This window comes from Euprymna scolopes, chromosome 36 (assembly GCF_053919585.1).
Source record: "Euprymna scolopes isolate OS-2025 chromosome 36, ASM5391958v1, whole genome shotgun sequence".
In the NCBI taxonomy this organism is placed as follows: Eukaryota; Metazoa; Mollusca; class Cephalopoda; order Sepiida; family Sepiolidae; genus Euprymna; species Euprymna scolopes.
The window spans coordinates 36,178,284-36,203,949 of record NC_136517.1 but is presented as its reverse complement, the minus strand read 5'-3'; the positions used below and the strand labels follow the sequence as shown (position 1 = coordinate 36,203,949).

The following is a 25,666-nucleotide window of genomic DNA, read 5'->3' as shown; positions in this document are numbered from 1 at the left end:
CGGAGTAGAAAAAAGAAAGTGGAAAAGCAGAGAAAAAAATAAAGAAAAGAGAAAGGAAGAAAGAATGGAAGATAAAAAAGACAAATGTAACACTTTATTTTTAGATTACTTTTATAAAAAAAAATGATCAGATAAAAATATTTTCAAAAGGATAATAACAGTATGTCTCCACAACACATAACAAAACTAACGTCTCCCTAATAATTATCTGCTGGAGATGAAGAATTTTATTTCTGGAATGATGAAACCATTTTCCTTTGGCGTTTATTTCTGAACCAGACAAAAATAGTCATATTGAACCAGACTATATTAATATGAATTGAACATTTATGCATAAATGCAGCCAACCAAAATTTTACTTCTCGTCGACGAAATATTCTCCTGAATGAATGAATCAGTTGATATTCTGATCAGAAAGGCAATCTAACATATAAAATAATCTTGTTGGATTTTCAGAGTAAGACCTACATAGTCTTTAAGCTTTCAAATTATTTCCACTTTTTATTATTGTACTAAGTTATTGGTAATATACTTAGCTACAATATATTTTTTAAATTACTTACTCCGACCCAGATGACTTAATATAAAATGTTTTTAAATAATCACATGAAATAAAAATTAGCAAGGCAGATAACTCAATTATTAATTCAAGAATATAATAATTGTCTACCTTAATTTTAAAAAAATGTGCAAACAAAACTAGAAGCTAAAACAAAAACAAAACACAATTTCAATGCATCCCTGGCAGCTGATAATTCTTAAATTGTCTTGTGTGATCTACTTCAAATGCTAGTTATATATATATAATCAAGCAGACATTAAATACAACGGAGGTACTTTGCTTTATGATTTTTTTTTTTTCATATCTTTTTTTTTTTTATATCAAATTCGAAATAAACAGTAAAATCATAAAGCGAATTACCCTTGAGAATTATCGGCTGCCAGGGATGCATTAAAATTGTGTTTTGTTTTTGTTTTAGTTTTCAGTTTTGTTTGCGCATTTTTCCATAGTTATCATGAACGCTTTCGATTCGACTGTGAATCATCTTCAGGTGGAATTCATATAATTGATGAGGTGAAAGTGAATAGAAGCAAAAAATGAAAGTTGAAAAGACAAAATACACAATAAATTGTATCGAGTAATGGGAGGTTAAAAGTATTTAACAAGTCAATTAAAAATCTAAATTTTAAAATCTATGAATCCATGAGGCAATATTAGCAAAGTATGTTATTTATGTGCTGCGCCAGGTATTTTAATCTGTTGTTGCTCTTCTCATTACATTTGAAGATTTATAAAGAATCAGAATCTGAAATTGTATCAGAATCAGGAAAAATATTAGAATTGTCCCATCACATATGTATTTCGTATAAATAATTGAATTCGTTCAAAACGTATAAGAAAAACAAAAACAAACAACATTTACGTAAATCGCAATAAATCCAAACATTCGTGTGAGATGGACCAGTGGTAGGAGTTTAGGCTTCTTACCATAGGATCCCGATTTCGAATCGGGCTAGATTCAGCCACTCTGATGAGTCATAGACGGTGAAACATGTGGCAGTGGATAATTATATTAAAAAATTTTTTTTTTAAATCTATCTATATCTATATCTATATATATATATATATATATATATACAAGCAAAGGAGATTAGTCTTGTCTTTGTTGGTCTGAGATACAGAGGAAGTTTTTGAACCTTAAAATGGAGAAACTGTTTGTGTTCAGTTAGAAGAGATGTTTCCTTTGATTGCACGCTTTGTCATTCCGATAGAGAAACCAAGTATCATTGTGACATCGAGAAAAAAAAAATGTTGCTTATAAAGAAGTAATTGTTTCATGAAAGTAAAGTGAAAAGGTGTGTGTGGGGGGGAGGGGATTCTTTTTCTAGCACTTGTACAGATTGGGTCCCATGGCACACAACATTGGTTGAATAAAATCTAGTAATAAGTTTTGATGACATCAGATGAAAACAATGCTCTAGAAACAGGAAAAAAAAAAATACTGATTTATTTACATTATTGTATTTTATATATTTCGGTAAATTAATGCATTTTATTTATTTATTTATTTTTTGTCATTATAAGTATTGTCCAATTTTCGGTGCTAGTTCATACCCTCCCCCCACTCCCAGTCTAAGAAAAAATAAAAATAAAAAAAAAAATCTTTATGTAGGTACCTGTGACAGAAAGAAAATACCTTACACCAAAAATCATGTAAATTAATTAAATAGTTTTATTTTTATAAAGAAAATCATCTCAAAGTGAATTTGAGTTTTTCCAATGATTCTCCACCATGTTAAGAACAGCTTTCTAAAATTTCACAAAACTTTCATTATTTGGAATTATCTCCCTTGTCCTTCCAAATGAAGTTGAGAGATCATTGATCGATATAACAAGATAAAGGTAGACATCTGTGTTTGGAATGTGATTGTTTTGATAATTGGAAGGTTGAGACTAAAACTGAAATCATTGTATTGTTTTTATTTTGAAGCATGACAGCTGAACAACTTTCTGTTTAAAAATAAAATTACTTTATCAATTTACACGATGTTTGGTGTACAAATTTATCTTTTTGTGACAGATGCACAAATGACACATTTACATATTTTTAGTATTTTTGTTTTTTCATGGGGAGCAAGGAGTTATGCACTTGTACCCAATTTTTTATATTGTTATTTATTTACTTTTTAATATGGTTTGCCTTTGTTTCTGGGTTTACAAAATTAGAGGAATAGTTCACAGTTAGGTGTTTGGGTAAAAAAAAAAAAAAAAATTAAAAAGTCACAAGTTACAAAATAATAAAAACAAAATTAAAGAAATCATTTTTTTCTGCGTGTATAATGCCCAATGCAAACTCCTGACAAAATTCAAAAACAATAAAACATAAACATAATTATTTTATACTAGCAGAGGGGTTGCCCGACCTTGCCAGTTGTAAAATACGCTTAAAATATTTTAATTTATGCAGATTTTGTAGTTATTATTACAGAACCAATTCTCTCTATATATAGTACAGATTTCAAAAGTTAAGAAAAAAATTACTTAATTGCCATTAGCAAGAATCAAAACCAGAATATTTAGTACTCCAGTCGTGTTTGCTACTGTTTGAGCTAACTCAACAGATAAATGAGAAAGCTATAAAATTAAACCACTTTTACCAATGATTAGTTTACACATACACAACCTATTAGGTATGTTGGCAAGTTGAAATGGACATTTTGCATTTCATCTTGCCGACTTCTGTATGTATTATTCATCCATCCAAACAGATTTTGCTCATAAACTATCCTTGGTGTATGATTACTATTTCCTGGTAATTTCAGTCTTATGTGACCAGTAGTTGAAGAGTTTATGGGTTAAATATTTACACACAGACAGACACACATCTGTTTTATTTATAGGTATGGAAAAAAACAAACAAACCCCAAAACAGTTACTATTACAGGGTACCCCTTCCCTTCCATGGAATCGTTAATAACATTAATTAGACGGTATTTATTTGCTCCCCCACTGAGCAAATTAGGCACAAGGCCGTTTTTAATGTGAGGTAAAAACCAGCTCCCCTAAAAGTAGGCAAAAAGGGGGCACTCTGGTTACCAAAAATAATAATTGTCCCAGTATAGAGGGTTTCCCCTCCATTGACTGGTACAAATCATCTTAAGTGCAGTATCTGCCGGAACAGATACTACACTTTGATCTTGGTCCGAAGGCCAAGCCACGATATTATAACCTATAACATTAATTAGATACATGCAAAATGAATGGCTGTTGCTGAAAATTTATCAACATTTTTGCCTCTTCCTTCATTTAAAAATTCACCAAAATTCAGGAAATTAACCAATTTTAATGAAATTTTCAGTATTTATTAAATAATGATCACAGAATATAATGAACCCATTATTATTTTTAAAATATTACTGGAAATCTATTATTTTGTGTAAACAAAAACACCTTTAATAAAATTATAGTTTTAAATAAAAAAATTTAAAAAGCTCACATGAATTCAATTTTGCTTTTTTTATGAAAATAAAGCATTAAAAAAGCCTCTAAAGTCTGTGTTAATAATATTGTTATAACTTAAAAAATTAATTTTCTCAAACTAACGATATTATCATCGAATTAAGCATTGCTTATTCAATATTTTTACCAAACAAAAATAAATGAAGAATTGTAAAAAATATTCCATACTATTAATAAGGTAACATTTTTAGCATAAATTTTACATGTAATATTTCAATATTTTCCTTGCACGCATGAACGTGTAAACATCAATGAAAGAAATAAAAAAAATAAAAAATAGTAATAAGATAATTAATTTTTTTCCCCGTATATTTTGTGAAACTTGCTTCATTTTGTACTGTTGTCTTATAACTCATTATTGCATTGAGCAGCCATTGGACCCAATACATACAAGGACAATTTTTTTTTAATGTGACAAAGAAGTGTTTGTGCAAAAGATAGAGAGGGGAAAAATACAAGACAATATTTCAGGCAGAAAACAACGTGACAGAATTATGTGAGGTTTTGAAAAAAAGAGGCAGTACGATTGAAAGATTAAGATTCAAACTAACAATCCAAATAAAAACTTACTCGACTAAAAAACGAACAAACCAACAACAAAAAAAAAAATGAAGTAAAAATTGGATCTTGGGTTTACTCAGCGATCATAACATATTGTCTTTGTTGTACACAATTTATTAAATTATTTTTAAAAGAATTTTAATTGTTTTTTTTTATTCTTTTTATTCTATTTTTCACGACTGTGTGTGTAGGGAGAGGATATCTGCAAATGGAGCACGGAGATAAATTTTAAAATTTATTTATTCTTCTTTCAGCCTTTTTTTTTTCGTAGTGGGAGGGAGAAGTGGAGGTTGAGTTGCCACCTTAGAGTTTAGGGGTTTAGTTAGATTAGTGGTAGGATTCCAGTGCCCCCACCCCCACCTTTTTTGAGGAGAGTGGGTAAGGAAGAGTGTAAACGGAGATTATAGATAAAAGAATTGGAATTAGATATATTTTTGTGAAATACTAGAAGGCAAAGTAGTAAGAAGCGACTTTTGCAAAAATAGATTAAATGGATGATGTTTATATATATATATATATATATATATATATATATATATATATATATATAAAGTAAGCATAAGCAATTGGAAAAAGGAAATTGATTTTTTTTTTTTTTTTTACATTGAAATCATCACTTATCAAGGTCTGAAAGCTGCTTGTGTAACAGAGCAGCTGACATTATCTAGCAGCAGTGGAATGACACATATGTAAATGACATTGCTAATGCGGTGTGTGAGATGACGTCACTGTAGAGGAAGAGAAGGGAAGGGAAAGAAAAGCGGAGAGAAAATGGAACCATGTGGGTGACCAGAGGATTTAGAAGCATGAGTCAATGCAAGAGGAATTTTTGAAACAAGATGCAATCCAAACTTTGAAAAAAAAAAAAAAAAAAGTAATGGTTGGACAACTGTGTGTTGAGGGGCAAGCTGCAAACATAGCAGCGGAAAGAGAAGGAGAAATTTACAAAAACCTGCATATTGGGACAACGATGCAAAGATGGGCCGCCATGAGTGATTTGAAACCTGTGTAGCAACAGAAAAGGTAGACCTGTTGACGCAGGAGAAGAAAAAGCACATGTTTGACATGGCAGAGTTTTGTCAACTACATGGCGAACTAAAGCACTTGTATAACAAGATGCAATGCGTTGTTGGAAAGTAACGTGAATAAATGCCTTTTATTTCAATTAGACAAAAGCTGAGTTAAATTTTTCTTTTTTTTGTTCCTTTGAAATTGTCTCTGCATACAACGTGTTGGTCCGAGTGAAAATGTAATGACTACATTACACTTGAGAATAAGGGTTAATGAATGCAGGTGGTTAGTAAGACAACACCACAATGATTGATAGTGATGGAAATTGGGTAGAATTTGATTATTTAAGAAGGTAACTCGTTTACATTGCACTTGAAACCAACCATGTTGTAGTCAACTGGAAAGCATCCCTGCAGTATAGAGTTCCACAGACAGGCAGTTCTGAGAAAGAAACTTTATTCATGGAATTTGAATTTAGGCACAGATAGAGAGTAGAGGAAACTGTTGACAGTGATTGAAGCTAGAAGAGTATTTGTTGTGAATGTTTTGCAGTTGTCTGTATGTCTCGCCAAATTTCAGGATCTCCATCAAATTCTTAGATTACTATCCTCCATTTGCAATGAGAATAGTAATATGAAAACATCAAATGTAACAAGACTATTCCAGGTTGAACAAAAAAGCAGGATAGTGAACAAGAATGAAAACCTAGATGTAATGAGATATAGGTTAGGGATATCGGTGTTTGGAATGTGTTTGTGATTGTTTTGATAATTGCAAAGTTGAGACTAAAATTGTAACTATTGTATCGTTTTTATTTTGAAGTATGACAACTGAGCAATGTATATATATAAAAAAAAAAAAAAATTGCAAAATTACATTCCACTTTTTGCTTCCACCCAGCTGGGGTCAAAGAGTCAGTTGTAACTATAAAGTGGAATGTGCTAAAAAGGAACGTCACCATTCTACTTGCAAATTTTTTCTCATTTCGATTTCTGCTTTTTAATGGATATATATATATATATTTTTTAACTTATTACAGAATCAAAAGAAAGGAAAACAGAAACTTTTGCTGTTATAACTTTATTATGGCTAGCATCACAACTGTTAACAACAGAAAAGTGAAGGAAAGAGAAACATCACTATCTATTGAGCCAACTACCTATAATGTGTCACAGCGAGTTCAGCTATTTTTGTCAACAAAACGGCGATGAATAATCTGTAGGTTCAAAAGAATTGTTCACATAATGTTACAAACGGCTTATTGTATATCTCTATATTAAACTCAATGCCTGTGTATACAGGTGTGCACGCTGTTTGTGTGTTCGCTATATAAAGAATGGTTAAAGAATCTGTATAAAATCGAAAAGCATTTTCTCACGCAAAATTTTTTTAGGAACGACAATGGAAGCGTGCCCTAAATTCTAAGTGCATCTCCAAGGGAGCTGTGAGGGCATAACCCCCTTATGATATTTTTAAATAAAGAATAAAATTCTTCCGGTAAGACAAGGAGGTTTCAGAATCTCTATTATAACTTCCAGGTGTTGAACATTTATGCGTCTCCACTTCTAAGTGATCCATGCAGACAGAATACCTTTACAACTTCAGATGCGTATATCCGGTTTTAATTTAACATTTCAACTTAACAGAAAGACAGAGGGGTGTAAAAAAAAAATAAAATAAAAAATAATATGGTGTTATGAACATAGTTAAAAAGTACATACATAGTGTTCCTCATTCCACCCCAAGCAACATCGAGTCTTCCTGTTAGCGTTATTATGATGCTACAGTGAAAAAGCAGAGTAGAAAGTGGATCTTGAGTTTACTTTGGGCAGCTGTTTAACTCTCGCATCCCTTATTTTGTCCTTTAATCCTCACATTCCAAGAGCGAGATTTCTGACAAAGAGGGAAAAATTACTGTTTTCTGGGTCAGAATCTATTCCATTTAACACTTATTGTTTTTGACCTTGAAATAGTATATTTTTTCTTAGCTTCTTACATGAAGTGGTTTTATGCCTTGTCTGAAGCGATTTCCATAAAAAAAGGGGCAATAAAATTAAAGCGTTGATTAGTTAAGCATTTATCAGTTAAGCATTGTCTACAAGCACTTACTTATGGAAGTTAAACTTTAAAAAATTACATAATCTACCGGACATCGAATCTCCCCACCCTCAACGCCACCCATGAAACCGTTAATAAAAAAAAAAATTCTTTCCACAATACAACCATATTTGATACAAATAAACTTTATTCTATGCCTGACTTGTCCACCAAATTTTAGTCATGAACATCCAACAGTCTGCATTTTATCACCCCATTGAATAATAAGCACACCTGAATATGACGTACAAGATTATTAAAAATTGACACACTCGCCCCTTGTCTGATTTTTTGGGGTGTAATGACCCTCTCAGTTTAGGAATAGTGTGGGGATTATTTTGATATGCATTATCTTTGTGATAAGCCTCACAGATAAAAATGGAGGAGGAGGGGGGGTAAGGTCTGGTGAGTGTGAAGCCAATTCAGAATCATACCTCCTATTGACGAGACAATAACCAAAGCGTCATTTCACATATCAAACAGTCATAAACCAAAAACTGTTGGATACACATGACTGAAACTTGATGGACAAGTCAGGCATATTTATACCAAATATGGATGAATTACAAAAAGGATTGTGAATTTTATTATCGATTCCATGGGATGTTAGGATGTATAATCTTTTATATTTCTTCAACTCTCCTGAACAGTAGCCCAGTCTAATAACGCTAAACCATCAGTAAGAATAGAATGATCTTTTTCACTTGTTCCTTTTCGCAGTTTTCTCTTTGTTCCTTCTTCTGCTAGCTTTTTTTTTTTTTTTTTTGGTTTGCACACCTCAAGAAATTTCCTTTAAGCCCTCCCTCCTCCTTAAATTTCTAATTTGTTCGACAATAAGTTTTGCAAATTTTGACTAATATTTTATTAAAAGAACATCGTAACTGTATTATATAATTTGCAAGGGAAATATACAGGGTGAGTCAAAAGTAGGTGGACAGCATTTTGAATAGGTTTATGTATCAGCTATATTAATGCAACTCTTCATTATGACTATAACCCTAACCTGTCCACCTACTTTTGACTCACTCTGTATATAACCAAGAAACAAATCATAAATTAATATTAAATGACCCTTAAAAAGTAACGTCTTACCTGAAAATGCATTAATAGCTAAATAGCAATAAATAGTACAATATAGCACAAAGACTAGTTTTCAAATGCTTTGAAAATTTACCTTTTTCTAAATGCAAAATTCAACCACACGGAGTAGACAACAAAACAAGGACTGCACATCAACACGCTCTGATAGGAATAAAAGGTTCAAATGCCATCAACTCGCACAAAGATTTTTATTTTTTATCTCTGAAAGATTATTACTTTTTATCAAGCCAAGAGAAAAAAAAACTTAAATATCATCCTGTGCTGCAGCCGAACAGACCAAACCTGTGAGTATATGCATTCACATTAGACCCACTTCATAATGTCCTCGCACATTGTGTTCTGCAGTCCTGAACATGCTGCCTCAGAATTGTGTGAATGAACATGTATCACTGTCACATTTTTGGAGTTGTATATTGGTTAATTATCATGATATTCCTAAGCTCTATACATTCCCTAATTAACTTACTAGCCCCTGTCTATTGCTAATACTTTTATGACCATGGATTAATAAAGGAAAAATAAAAAGATTTAATAATAACATTTATAACTTTGCAGATATAAAAAAGGCATTACATACTAACATCTAGCCAATATCATTTTTTATCTAAACTTTTGCTGCACCCTCTAGAATATCATCTTGCACCTCCTGAGGGTATGAGCATTCCAAATTGGGGACCCTTGATATACACCTATAATCCTACCGTCACTAATGATTTATATTTGTAGACTGGGCTAACATTCAGGAGCAATGGCGAAAATACTAGATTATTAAAACCAGCCTTAGTATAAAAATCTGATTTTTCATAAATAATTGCTTGTAGGTTTTTTAGGCTTCTTTACAACCACTCCATCATGATTTTTTTTTTTTTTTAAATATGCCAATCTTTGAACAATTAATTCAATAGTCAACATCTCAGAATCTCTTAAATTTTAAAAACTCATTTTTAGCATATACATATTTTGATAAAGAGGAGAGAAATGCTTGAAATATTAAAATGAAAATTATAATAGCACTCATAATTTTTAATGCTTTCTATAACGCTATTCGTTTTAGGTGTTAAAGGTGACGAAATTTTCATTTTCAGCCAAGAATCATACTTTAAATTACAACAACAGTGGATGTGGATTCATCATATCATCTAATATATAATATAATAACATATATCCTCTTATATTTTTAAAAGTTTGACCTAAATAGTATTTAAGCTCACATATCAAACCCTAATTTTAACTAATAAATTTTCATTTGTTACTGTTGTACCATGTTATTGGCATTATAATAATGTACTTCACAACAGTTTACTTAAAAAAAGTAAAGAAAAAGATGTATTCATGTTCGGACAACTGATAATGTCAACATTTTTCAGTTATGACCAGAAAAAACATATCCAAATTCACAAGGGGAATAACTCAATATCATTTGAGAATATTAAAGTAGTTGTCTTGCTTATAACTAAAATTTAATTTTTGTTTCTATATAAGTTTAAAAAACTAAAACTAAAAATAAATAAAAAAATTAATAAAAAATATTCATTTTCAAAAGTAATATGCAAATTAGTTAATCTCATGACTAATATTGCATATATATAAAAACAAAATATAAAAAAATGGTACATCTATTATGCAAAGTTGAATTAACTTGAAATAGAACATTTTGGCTTAAGATTCACATTTTATAAAGAGATAAAGAAGTAAAATTCTTAAAGAAAAAAAAAACAAAAGATTGTTTATGTTATTAAAACTCCTCAAAGATCTAATAGTTAATTACTATTGAAGTATTTATTCCAAAAATTGGCTTATTCAAAATAATTATAAAAGACTCTTCATGGTGGTGGTGTGATTTTACACAATTTTTGTTATTTTTTTTTTTTTTGTTAGTATCAATTTATAGCATGCCATAGTTAGATACAAAGATATTAGTATAATTATAAATATGTAGATAAAAATTACCTCCGTTGCCAAAAATAATACAATGATATCAATGACGGTGTTCCAGACTCTGGTATGTTTAGTCAATATCTTAACATTAAATCTACTTGCAATCTTTTGAAAACGGAAACGATGTAACTCTTATGGTGGAGCAACAGTATAAGATTTGGCTTGTCACCAAACATGGCGAACTACTTCACAAAATCAAGGAAACTATTCCATTGAATATATCAAAGAAGAGGTGCAAGCATCAGTTTTAGAAATGGGGAAAATTTGGATACTAGTTGGATCACTATCCTCACAACATTTCAGTTGATGTATTCTTCAGACTTCTTCGGAATAGATGAACCTAAAGGAGGGGAGAGGTTACATTCACTGAAACTTTGTGAAAGTAACAAACAGGATGAGAATAGTAGCACTAATAGCACAAATTATGATCCTCATCTCAAAAATTCCAAACGAAACAGAAAAGATTTTGGGGGTGGGATGGGGGTGAAAAGATATTTTCTATAAAAAAAAATTCCAAAAATGCTATGGACAGCAACAACGGTTTTGGACAGCAAAAATGTTTTTTTTAAATTGGGTCACCACTTATCAAGGCCCAAGGCCACTTGAGGATAAGGGTTAACAAGTGATGATCGGTAATGGAACTTGGGTAAGGTTCAATTATTTAAGAGGACAGTTCAACGGTCATGTTAAAATCAACTGGGAAGCAGTTACATGGTATTGTGTTCAACAGATGGACAGTTCTAGAAAAGAAACTTTGCTCAAAGAAATTTCCGTTTACTTTTATACACTGATAGAGAATAAGGGAAATCGTTGACAGTTGTTGTAGCTAGCTGAGTATTTGTTGTGAATGTTTTACAGAGGAGGATTATAGACTGAATCTCAGTTGAACACTTGCTATGAAAATAATGATAGAGCCCCCTAGAATCACGCATATATTTCCGATAAAATTTTCTCCAAAATGCATAAAGATTCCACGTATTGTAAAATCTGGTTACAAAAGGAAAAAAAAAGAAGGTATTCGTGTAGATTGGTAATCTTTTGAACCAACGCCTTTCAGGTGAAAACATTACCTATTTATATGTCATGTTCCAAAAATTACAAAAACTGATCCTGTAGATGTGCTAGATGTATTTTTAATAAAAAAAATTAGCCAAAATTACATTGTGCTTAAAAATGGCGGACTCTTAATTTAAGTCAAGAGAGATAAGTCAGTTTGTCATACTGAATTGGTTGCATAACTCTTCCATGTTAAAACGTACGATAAAACTCAATAATTTGATAAATTCTATTTTTACTTGCAATTATTTTTCTAGTAGATCATTTTTTCATAATTTTTAAAATTTATAATTTTGACATGACATATAGGTACGTAAAAATGTTTTCCCCTGAAATATGTTGGTTTAAAAGATCACTAATTTACACAAGAAAAAAAAAAAAAAAAAAGATATAAACAGAAAAAAGAGAAAGTTGGAAACACGATATCGTAGTAGAAGAAAGATGACAACATCGATGTGCACAAGGGGCCCTACGAGTGTGCCAACGGCTGGGCCGGTGAAGGGTGTACATACGACACAAATTACCTTTTGTTCTTCTTTGAATGAGTGCGACCCCCAGAGGCTGTAGTATTGGATGCCCTAGGTACATAAAAATAGAACAGGAGAAGGTGGATAAGCTTTTTTTTTTTTTATTGTGTTGGGGTTTTATTTTTTCAGGTTTCAGGAGAGTGAGAGCAGAGAGAATCAGTGAAATGGCGATATAACATAATTGTTGGGGAAGGGGATTTTCAATTTTTCTAAAAGCAAGAATTTGTGAATGTGTGTTTGGGTGGGTGTGGCTCCAGTGTTGATGTGAGAGAGAGAAAAAAAAAAAAAAAAAGAAGAAAAATTAATGAATAAATAAATAAAATAAAAGATCTTTCTTCAAACAATTTTAAGTTCTTTAAATTATAAAATAGTTTACTTGAAAAAATAAAAAAAGTATAGCCGAGTCAGGAGTTGTCTATTTTTGTTAGAGTAAGAATTATTTTGCTTGTTTTCTTTAACCTAATTTAAAGTCAGTGTTATGTTGTTTTTTTTTCCCCCAAGTTGGGGCTGACAACCAGCATTTTTCACGAGTGGATAATGTGGGCTATATTCAATTTGATTTAGTCATGCAAATGGGGCAAACAGTGGTTGGCAGTCTTGTAAATTTTCAGCTACTTCCGATTTTGATAAAAATTTAACCATATGTATTAGACAAAAATTAAAATTCCTAGAAAACTCAGTTTCTTAAGAGTATTTTAATGGAATATAGGTACAACTTATTTTAAAATTCAAATATTTCTGATTTAGATTAAATGTGATCTATAGTTATTACACTAATTTAGAAAAATTCCCTGAATTTCAATTTCTTAAAAGCCCTTAACCATAAGCTTTAAATTGTAGACATTTTCTGGAATCAAAATCATTTAATGGATTTTGATCAAAATTTGAATATGGATACTAGATATAAGCCTTAATAACATCTAAGATTAATATTTGTAAGGGGACATAAAAGTGGCGCAAGACTTGTGTTCCTGATTTTTTTTTCAACTAGTAGGGTGACCTTGCATGACCGGAGAGCTGAAAAAGAAAATAGAATAAAAGAAGAAGAAAAAAGGTGTGCATAACATTTTTTTCCAATTATTTTCACTCTCTTTCATAACTCTTTGCTTCTTAAGATATGTTTGTGACAGACATACTTTTTATGTACATCAAGCATCTACACAACCCCCAGCTCCAATATTGTTTAAAATTCGCAAAAAGAAAGACACTCTTTTGAGTAGATAACAATTAGAAATCTTCGTTTTGATACTCTGTGCATAGTGAATTTGACCTAAATAAAGTATTGTTAAAACTACTTTTAGAAAAATAGATTTTTTTTTTATTCAGATTATTTGGATCCTTCAGACTACTGTTCTCATCTTGAGTGTTATTTTCACAACGTTTCGGCTGATGTAACCTCCAATCTTCTTCAGGTATATCATGTCAAACTTGGGGAATCTTTTTGTCAAATTCAGGAATCTGCACAGAATTTCTAATGGAACCCTTTATTTAATTCACTAGGTTTATATGCTCTTATTTCATCAACTATGACTGAATAGACGTCCTAAGTAATTCGCAGTTGAGCCTTCAACCTCCAGAAGAGTGTAATAATTACAACTGAATTTAACCAAGTATTCTATCCATTGCACCACAGGTCCTTGTGCAAGTGGACAGAATACCTCTGAAGAAGGTTGGAGATTACATCGACTGAAACGTTGTACAAATAACACTAAAGATGAGAACAGTAGCTTAAAGAATCTAAATGATACGAATGATCAATTCCCACCTCAAAAATTCAAAATAAGATTTTTTGTTTTAAAAAATTTTTTTAACCTTGCTCTAAATTTGATCCCTATTGAATGGCAGTGTATAAAAATTAAAGTATATTTTTGTTATAAAATGCCAGAGTCCACACCAAATCTGATAATGTAAGGCTTGTAAGTGTACCTGGTGCAGTTTTTTAAAAACTTTTAACTGGACAGATATGCGCATGTATACACACGGAGAAAATCAGACTTTCTTCTTTAAATGATAGACTAGCAGAACACTTGTCATGAAATAGTTATTTTGCTAATTATATATATATATATATATATATATATATTAATGAAAACAAAGGGATGTAGTGTTTACCTGATATACACAATGGTAAACTTCAATCTAATATAAATAACAGTATTTATATATAGAAACTTTAATCCCAACAGAATTATATATATATATATATATATATATATATATATATATATATATACACACACACACACACTAGCAGACAGCCCGGTATTGCCTGGTCGTAAAATATGCTTAAATATGATATTTTAATAAATGCAGATTTCATATTTATTATATCATATTGAACCCAATATATAGGAATTATTTAAAAAAAAAAAAAAATTTAAAAAAATGACTTCTGCGCCACCACCGAGAATCAAAACCAAAATGTTTAGCTTACGATTTACTTTTTCCTTTGACATTAATGCCTGAGCTATGAAGACATGCTTGATGCAAGGCTAAAAATTAAAACATGAGCTAATAGCTATTACGTTATGCATGCATATTCGTAATGCTGGCATTTAACTTTCACCAAATATCATTTTTTTTTTTAATTTTCACTTTTGCACCGATTTTCCTTGGCTAAAACCCAAATAAAAAGTTTTGCATGGGTTCAAATACCCTATATATTAAGTTTCATGTTTGCAGATCAAAAACTGACAGAGGAGTTTGGTAGGCAAAATTTTTTTTAAATATATATATATGCATGCATGAATATATAGAGAAAGAGGTTTGTGTTTACTATAACCTTTTTATGCAAATATTACACAAGTATAAATCACATGGAATATCTGCATGAATATGATTACACATAATAGTTAACAAAAGATGATCATCCCAAAAGAAAACAGAAAAAACTAATAGGAAATTAAAATAAATGTTTAAAAGAATATGCAAATTAGGTAGATCTTTTGCAGATGAATGCAATTCCATAACCCATATATAAATAAGTTGTATTTTCTTTTTAAATAATTAGAAAAAAGGGTTTTTAATATGAATATCAATACACAAAAAAAGAAGAAAAAATTATAGGAGTATGTATGTATGTATGTATATGTGTGAGAGAGAAAAAGTCAGTCATATCTTTGCAAACATTTCATAAGGTTGATTTGAAAAAAATTAGACCCCCCCCCTCCTACAACTTTCAGTGTAAGACATCTTTTTCAATCAAGACTGGTTTTATTTTTCTTCTCTTCATTTTGCTTGTGGTATTAACCCCAAGAAGTTGGATCTTTGTGAAGAAGATGGCTTTAATTTAGCGTGGGTAAATCTTGAAAATTAGATTTTAATTAATAATAATCTTTTATTTTTTTCTTATGCTAGTAACCAAGATAAAATATGAAATAATATTAATATAAAAATCAAAAAGTAGCATTTCTTTAATGAAAAGCAAGAATATTTATTTAGGAGAAAACGTGTCTTAATAAGAATTTCTTTTTAAGTAGTTTTTAGTTTCGTAAATTATGTTTTAAGAACTTACGATTATCTAATGAAGCCAATAAAATTTTAGGTTTATTTTTATTAAAAATATTTTATAAATAGTATTTAAGATTTTTTCTTGCCTTTTATTTTTATTTAGACCTAAATACAACATTTTTGAAATTTCCCAAAATCAAAAATGGTGACTGAACAAAATTCTCCCCCATGTGCTTTGAATTTTTTTTTTTTTTTTTTTATAAAACCCTTTTTCATTCCAAAGATGTAATAGTGATATTTACATCTACAAACAAAAAATATGTTTAAGGCTCCTAAATGTTGCACAAGAGACTTCCACCCAGTTATGGCTGACTGGAGCGAGAGCAGCATGCTGCTCTTGTGGGTTTAATAAAGGATGCCATTTGAAATTCCGTGCAGATTCCGCAGTTCTACAAGATACACCTAAAGAAGATCGGAGGTTACATCGACCGAAACGTAAAAATAACACTCAAGATGAGAACAGATTTATTTTTTACACATTTATTTTTTTTATGCTAATGTGCCACCATTTATCAGGCCACTCGAGGATAAAAGTCAATGAGATGGAATAAGTGTCAGTTGAATAATGAAAAATATTATGGGAGTATTAAAACCGATTAAGGAAATGAACTGAGTTTCATTAGTTTACAATTTATGACAAACATTTGTTGACATTGGATTTAAAGATAACTATGTAGTAATCTGCAGATAAGCAGTCCTGTAGTAATGCGTTTTACAAATGGAAAGCCTTTGGAAAGAAGCTCTATATTGTGAAATTCTACTTGAGACTAGGTACATAAATAAAAGAAGGTTTGTTTTTTTTAGTTATGGTAACTAGATGAGTTCTTGCTGTGAATGTCTTACAAGGAGGAACCAGAGATTCAAGCTCAGTTGAGCATCTTCCATAGAAATTACAATAGCGTAGAGAGAAACTATTAACCTCTTTTCTGAGAAAAGAATAATAAGGAACAGAAGAGATGAGCTGCCCGCTAGATTTCAAAATCAATTTTGTATTCTGTCAAGACAGGAAAGTGTTGATCAACACCTCTCCAGATGTGGCAGAAATACACCATTTTATACTTTTTTCATATAAGCCAAAATGAAACTAAATTAAAATAAGAGAGGCCCACATAGGCATAGTTTTTATGTAAATCGCTCCAGACAAAGCAAGAAGCCACTTGATGTAAGGAACTATAAAAAAATACTACTTCAAAGTAAAACAAAACAGGCTAACAACAATAAGTGTTAGATAAATAGATTATGACACAGAAAACAGCAATTCTTCCTCTTTTGTCAAAAACATCGCTCATGGAATGTGAGAACTAAACGACAAAATAAGGGAAGTGAGAGTTACGAGGCTGTCAAAAGTAAACATTAGGTTCTTTTTATACTCCAAATAAGGAATACTAAGAATCTTTTGGAGATTTTCATAGGAAAGATTTTTTTAAATGGTCATCAGAAAGAAGCTATCATCATCATCGATTTAATAATCATTTTACATGTTGGCATATATTGAACAGCTTTTAAAAATTGACTTCCAAACTAACCTACCTCTATACAGATCTTTATTCATCCCCCTTTCTCTCAAGTTGTGCCTTGCCTTCGCCCGTAAACTGACCCTGCTACCTCGACTATTCTATATCAAATAATCCGAAGATTTATATGTTCTTTTGACATGACCATACTAACAAAGTCTGCTCTTGTTCAAATATAAGATTTAGTCTTCCTCTGAAATCATCAAATCTAACCCTCCCTTTAAGACTCCAATTACATGTCTTTCGTATCATTCTTATATTATTTCTCTCCATGCAACACATATCTCCAACCCTCAGTGGCTAGGTTTCACTTCCTTATATTATCACACTCCATACACATACCTGATAGATTATTTCCTCAGTTCACAGATTATTCAACGTAGAAAATTTGCCCTCCCATTCTTTAAAGACATTTAGATAACAAGATACAAACGATATCATCCAAACCCAACCGATAGAGATGCTTAAATAGATAAGAAAATACATTGCATGTCTCTGCAGGTTTAAGATATCTATTATGCAGTTTGTCACAAGAGAAGCTTTCTAAAATTAGAAGTACAAAATTAGTTATTCAAATAAGGATGGAGTTCTCACAATTCTGGAGTCAAATTAAAAACCACTGAAGAAAAAAAAAAATAAATAAATATATATATACATATATATATATCTTATATATATAAAAATGTAACTGTTGGTTCGTTCGGAATTAATTGTCTAAAAAAACACTGGACGGATGGCTTCCACGTTTTGGTATAATATGTTTACTATATCCATGTGTGTTTTTATATATTTCTTTTTAATTATAACATTATACTTAATTTTTCTATGATAAATAGGTGAATTTCTTTGTACCGAGAGGCCATTTTTTTTTTTATTTAGGGACAATTATTTATTACCGCTTCCTGTCACGTGACCAGTGTTACAATTTAGCGGTTTTCCTGCTAGATCTGGAGATTTCGTTTACAATCTAGCGGGAAATTCTAGAAAATCTGGAGGTATTTGGCACCCACACACCCGCATTAGATTATTAAAAAATAAAGAAAAGCGCTTGAAAACATAAAATAAACTCATTCATGTAAGTAAAAAAAAGTAGCATTTATTGCCTTTGGTAACAATTATTTATTGATTATTTGTTTTGTTTTTCACCTTTTTTTCGACTAACCATTCTTAAATCTCACTATAAAATCGATTCTTCCAAGTACATTTTAGGTGGGGGGGCATTCCAACCTCCGAAGTTTAGTTTAAAATACGATCTAAAAGTGTAAAAAGCAAGAAACAACAGCAAAAAAAAAAACAAAAAAAAACGGGTTTGTATTACTGTACACATAGATTCGAAAAAGTTGTCAAAAAACAAATATATAACAAATAAATGTTATCAAAGGCAAGATAAGTTACTTTTCTGCCAAACTGGATATATTTTTTGTGTTTTTATTCAATGTAACATATTTATTCAGCTCGAAAAACATAGTGTTTACCGATGTATTCGAAAATTCAAGATGGCCGCTCACACCCTCTTTAACACCGTAAGTTTGGAAAAAGGTGTTATAAATAAAAAACTATACAAAATATAATTAAAAACCCGCCGAATATATGTCAACCTATATCACAGTAACATGTATTGAGCGAGTTTTTAACAGTATTTTATCCGGTTTTTTATTTATAATAATATACCTGACCTCCATAGAATGAAAATATGTCACAAAGTTTAACAAGATTTTTTTTAATACAGATCCACAGAATATTGTGATAAGTGTTTCAGTGTGAACAGGTATGGTATAATAAATGATGGGGTTTATCTATTTTATTTTTACTTTCATCATATTTTGCTTTGATTTTGATACCCCCAAATTCGAAGCTATCTCTTTACAACCCTTCCTTTTCATAACCTATCATATTTTCATAAATCAGAGTCCATTTTCTGTAGGCTGTTTTTGAACCCAGTCAACGACGGGTACTTTTGCTAGTGTATATATATATACACATACTAGCAGAAGTACCCGTAGTTAACTGGGTTCAAAAACAGTCAACAGAAAATGGACTGTGATTGATAAAAATATGATAGGTTATGAAAAGGAGGGGGTTGTAAAGAGATAGGTTTTGATACTCAAAAATTTTACCCTAAGCAAAATATGATGAAAGTAAAGATAATTTTCGCGAAAATATATTTTTTATATCAACTTTGTTTCCATTCGTAGCCAAGAATGACCAACAAAATGATGTTTCCTTACAAAGAGAAAATGTTATATATATAATAATATAAATATACAAGAAATAAATGTTACCATAGTCAATAAATGTTAGTTTTATGGTAGAAAAGTTCATTGGTTTGTATTTTTAAGTAGTTTGTAAAAAAAATTTTTTTTTTTTTTTAATTCACGAACTGGTTTAAAAAAAAAAAATCAAAATGGCAGCGACTTTGAAATGGAGAGCCCCGTTTTCAATTTGAAGGAGGGGCACCTGAGCATTCTATGTTAACAATTTAAGAGAGTTCCGTCAACGTAAGGAATATTTAGAAACATATTTTAATGTTTTCCGTTATTTTGTGATTGAGGAATATTCGATTATGGCATGTGTAGTTTATATAAAAATTCATTTAAGTAGTCATCACCTCAAATTTCATTTTAATTTCGGTTCGCTGAAATTATTTCAAGTAAAGAGCATTAAAAACTATTTCAAAACAACAAAAAAAAAACATGAACTAAACTTTTATTGACTATGGTAACATTTATTTCTTGTATATTTATTTTTTCGGGTAGTCGTTTATTGGCTTTTCTGCTAAACACTTACTAAATAATATCGACGAAATATCGAAAAACAAAGAAACAAAAACAGTTTTGAAAAATAATGAAGCTTTACTTTAGTAAAATAATCCGAAACATCAAAATGGGATATTAAAAAAGTAAACACGTAATTACTTTAGTTTTTTAAAGCAAAGAAGCGATATAAATATGAATAAGAAAATGGCACCCTTTTCAAGCAGAACAGCTTTGTTTCAGTTTTACAGTATTGAATGGTGTAGTATTGCGCCATTGGATTCAGGGTTGTACTATTGCAATGTAAAGAACACGCAGAAAGGGTTGTAATCAACTGAATTCCTTCTAGTACACTGACAAAAAAAAAAAAAAGCTTAAACAGATATATAAATAAAAAGGTTATGTAAATGTTTTTATAAAGACACGTAATCACGTGAGCAGGATTTTTTCCTTCTTTTGACACAATAACAAGTAATGTTTTTAATTTTTATTATTTATCTATTTTCGAAAGAGTGCCACGTGCAAGTGGAAAAGGAAAAAACAGAATTATGCAAAATTTGTGTCGAGAATTGGCTAAAGTTCCGACTTTTTTTTGGCTTTCACTTTAATAAGAACGTGAATTTATTTATTTATTTTTTTTTTTACACGGTGATCACCACTTATCAAGGCCCGGAAACCACTCAGGGATAAGGGTTATTGCAAGTACATTACGTTAGTGTGGAGATTTGATGAAGTGTTTACTTAAGGGGGCGGTTCATTAGGAATTTGTTAACATTGGGTTTGAAGACATCCAAGTTGTAGTCCGGTGGGAAGCAGGCAGATGGAACAGAGTTCCACAGGCGTGCAGTTCTAAGAAAGAAGCTTTGTTCATGCAATCCGCGTTTTGATCTAAGCACAGATATAGAGTGGGGGAAATTTTTCACAGTGGATTCAGCTAGACGGGTGTTTTTCGTGAAAGATTGGCGAGGGGGGGGCCAGAGATTAGAGTTCAGACGAGCACCTGCCATGGAAATAACCATAAAACAAGGATAGGCTCGCAACGTCTCTTCTGTGGGAGAGAGGTTGCAGGGTAGAGAAAAGGGCATCCCCCACTAAGCCACGAAGTCTATTTTGTACTCTGTCAAGGCAGGATAGCCTGTTTTTAGCAGCTCCTGGCCAGATATGGCAACAGTATTCCATCCTTGGACGTACTTGGCTTTTATATAGATAGAGAATTGCATCAGTAGTGAGATATCTTCTGGAGCGGTAGAAGGATCCCACCATCTTTCCAGCGACCTTGGCAACAGACTTGATGTACGTGTTCCATTTCAGATCAGGAGTAAAGGTCAAACCCAGAAGCTTGTCAAAACACGGGGCCTCACCCAGACGAGAGCTATCCATCACAATTGATGCCAGATGGGGATGAGAGCGTTGATGATGTAAGGATAGGAGTTTGGTTTTGGATGCATTAAAGGTAACCAGCCACATCTTCCCCCACTGAACCACGCGCTCGAGATCAGAGGAGAGAGAATCAGAGAGAACTTTGTCATTTATAGCCTTTGATGTGTTGCCGTATATGGTCGTGTCATCAGCATAGATGTCACCGAATGATTTAAGTATGTGTTTAGAGAGGTCATTGATGTAGATCAGGAAGAGAGTTGGGCCCAGGATTGACCCCTGAGGGACTCATTTATATTGCAGGCCTCCGATTTTTGTCCATCTACCACTACTCTTATGAGCCTATCGGAGAGAAATGATTTAATGATTGAGAAAACATTTCCAGTTATACCGTAGCTGGAAATCTTGTGAAGTAGACCCTTATGCCATACCTTGTCGAAAGCCTTTGATATGTCAAGAGCAATTGCCCTAGAAAAGAAGCCTTTGTCAAGAGATTTACTAATCCTGTGGGATATAACCGTCAGCACATCTGCGGTAGATCTTGCAGAGCAGAAACCATATTGTGTGTCACTAAGAAGGTTATTCCTGCTGAGGTGGTTGACTATTTCTCTATTTAATATGGATTCCACCAACTTACTCATAACACACAGGACTTATTGGTCTGTACTGAGAGGGAGATGACTTATCACCTGAATTCTTAAATACAGGGCAAACTGATGAGGTCATCCAGGGAGTCGGAAAGCACTTCTCCTTAAGGCAGCGCTTAAATAGTTTTGTAAGTATGGGAGCAAGTTCTGGTTGAAGCTTTTTTAACACTATAATTGGGATGCCATCAGGGCCAGTTGCTTTACTGGAATCTAGGTTCTTGATTAGCTTGGCGATCTCATGCACGAATATTTGTATGTTACCTAGCTTATTCTGTGTTATAGAAGGAAATATGGGGAGTTGATGGCGTTCGTCGCATAGGGTAGAATTAGCTGCAAAGTTCTTTGCAAATAGTTTGGCCTTGTCTGACGCTGACGAGATGACCTCTGGTCCATTGATAATGGTTGGGCTAGAATGCACACTTCTGTTCAGGATCCTATTTGTTATTTGCCAAAACTGGTGGGAACCAAGCCGCTGATCAACTACTTTGGATTTAACAGACTGGGCATATAGCTCTCTTGCATTTTTTATTACTCTTTTACAGTGGTTGCTGGCAGTCCTGAAAGCAGCTTTTTTTCGGCACGATATGATTCAACTCAAAAGAAAATCTAACGTGAATTAAGATTAAAGTGAAGGTGTTATTGTGGACCCTCACCCCCTTTTAAAAACCCTTGTTAAACTTTGTGACATATTTACATTCTATGGAGGTCAGGCACGAACGAACACCCAATAATTTTATTATACCAGATTTCTTCAAACTGAAACATAATTATCAAAGTATACTTATGCAAATAGATATGAAAAGTCTTTATTAAAGTTTGTGCCATATTTCCATGGAGTCCAGGCACGAACGCAGACCCCACAATTTTATTATACCATCTCTATTTAAGTTGAAACATACTTATCAAAGTATTCTTATGTACATTTATATCAAAAACACTTGTAAACGTTTTTTTTTTCATTTTTTATTTCCATACTTTGGGGGCCAGGCGCGAACGCAGACCCCACAAATTTTATGACCACCGTTCTGCCAGATCAAACATACCCATTCATGATCCTCGATACATCTATCATTATATGTAATAAGTTTTTTAAAATAGCCAACCATATATGAGCCTATTCGAGACCACACACACGTTCAGCTTTATCTTTAAAATTTCGCAAGAATGTTCAGTAATTTTATTTATATATATATATATATCTTGCATTTGTGAATTTTATATATATATATATCTTGCATTTGTGAATTTTATATATATATATATATATATATCTTGCATTTGTGAATTTTATATATATATATATATATATATATCTTGCATTTGTGAATTTTATATATATATATATATATATATATCTTGCATTTGTGAATTTTATATATATATATATATATATCTTGCATTTGTGAATTTATATATATATATATATCTTGCATTTGTGAATTTATATATATATATATATATATATATATATATATATATATATAGATGTTTTTGTTTTGGTTTTAGCGATATGTTTTGAATGAATTCAATTATTTACGAAAGTGCATTTTTACCTAAATGCGAGTCGGGAATAATTTTCCCTTTTTAACCAATTTGGTACCCCCACATGGGGCATGGGGAGCAGTATATATATTATTTTTAAAATGTAATTATTCACTGACATGTGTTTCGTCGTCTACGACTCATCAGAGTGGCTATATCTAGCAAGATTCGAAATCAGGACCCAACGGTAATGAGCCTAAACCCTTACCCTTATATATATATATATATATATATATATATATATATATATCTTGCATTTGTGAATTTTCCAGCAATTTTCCGGCTTGTACAAGTGCTAAATCCGCAATATATGGATTTAATTAGTATCCCTAAAAATTTAAAATGTACTTTCTTCTTCGATTATAAATGACTAGCAGGGAAACCTGACGTTGCTTGGGATTGAATGAGGATCAATGAATGCTTCACACTTTCAATACTTTTATTATTATTGAAATTTGTGAAATCGCACAATTTTTCAATCAAATCGATTGTTTGCCTGCTCTGGTCAGGAACCTACAATAAGGAAGCTTCATATGCCTCCTTGCAGTGACTTGGTCCAGAATAAATTGTCTTCATTGCAATGTACAGAACCCACTGTTGATTTTATAAAAAATATGTTTATATAATGGCTAGAATTAAAGTTTAAGATGAAAACGTCAAGTATCATGGCTCAATTGTGCTCAAGACAAAAACATTTATTTTGAATGCACCCCAAATTTATTAAATTGTATAAGGGTATTAACTTTGGTCAAAATCGGATTGTTCCTTCTTTAATCAATTTTTTTTTTTTTGATTATCAAGTTTCAGAGGCATTCCACTACAAAAAATCGGAATAGCCATTTTGGAGTTTCTAGGAAACAAACTCACATGCACACTGAAGTAGAGATTAAAAAGCTTCTTTAGAATATATTCATTCACAAACTAAGAGATCATTAGGAATTAACTTCAATAGAGACATAAAAGTGGTGCAATACTTTTGTTGAAGGAATTTTGTCTGTTCCAGGAGGAGTATGACCCTCAGTCTAGTGGAACAGGGCCATAAATGGATGCTAACATTTAATGCTACTAAGACTAAGCTTCTTTCCTTTAGCAATTACAAAAGACATTGTGTAAACTCCTTGGCTTAATATTTACAGGCAACATGAACCGGAACAACAACATTGAAGACATTGCCAATAATACTGCAAGGAAAGTGGGCTCCCTTTACTATGCTAGAAAATTACTTGCACCTGAGAATATCCTATACCTTTATAAAGCCACAATTCACCCATGCATCGAGTATTGTTGCTGGTACATCTACTACTAATTCCTGTCTTAGACAGGACCCCCCCCCCCAAAAAAATCAAATCTAATAGGTCACACATTATCAACCAAGCTCCAACCTATGTCTCATTGCTCACGGAAGAGATGTTGCTAGTCTTTTTCTACTCTATTTTTATTATCATGATAGGTGCTCGCCTAAGCTTCACATCATTGGTTCACTCATGGGCAGAAGTAACAGGTTTAGTCGACTTACTCTTGCCAAGGTCAATGTTTTTTGGTTTTTTTTCAATTTTGACCTGTTAGTAGCTATTTTTACCGGCTAAAAACAAAATCGAATTTGTTCCACATATCCAAATTCTCTATATATTGAGTTTCAAGTCTGTAGACCAAAAATCCAGAGAGGAGTTTAGTAAAGACTGTCCGCGCGCGCAGACACACACAGACCAGGTCATTTCTCTCTCTCTCTCTCTCTCTATATATATATATATATATGTGCTAGGACGCTTTCATCCTAAATGCTATGCACAATGTAAAAAATATGCATAAATAGAACAGAGTGTAATAGTTAAATATAAAACCAATCATCCAATAAGAAACCATAAAAAATCAATTAATTAATGAAAGTTTGTTTTTCAAAGAGTGTGCAAATTTATTGATCTTTATTTAGTTGCTTGCATATCCATGACTGAGTATATCAAGTTCGTTTTAATAATTATTAAATAGAAAAAGTAGGCTTTTAAAGTGCGAC

The 25,666-nt window shown here is 31.7% G+C and overlaps 1 protein-coding gene across 2 annotated transcripts in view; it reads right to left on the bottom strand.

The window, feature by feature from the left end:
• The window catches only part of LOC145260412 (regulator of microtubule dynamics protein 1-like), a 104,113-nt gene that overhangs the window by 44,996 nt on the left and 33,451 nt on the right, over positions 1–25,666 (bottom strand). The window contains exon 2 of one of the 2 annotated variants that reach the window (XM_080118392.1): positions 12,310–12,363. The exons of the other annotated variant lie outside the window; for it this stretch is intronic. Within the exon in view, the coding sequence (XP_079974518.1) occupies positions 12,310–12,363 (54 nt within the window). The remainder of the gene's footprint in view (positions 1–12,309; positions 12,364–25,666) is intronic. 2 annotated transcript variants of the gene reach the window in all.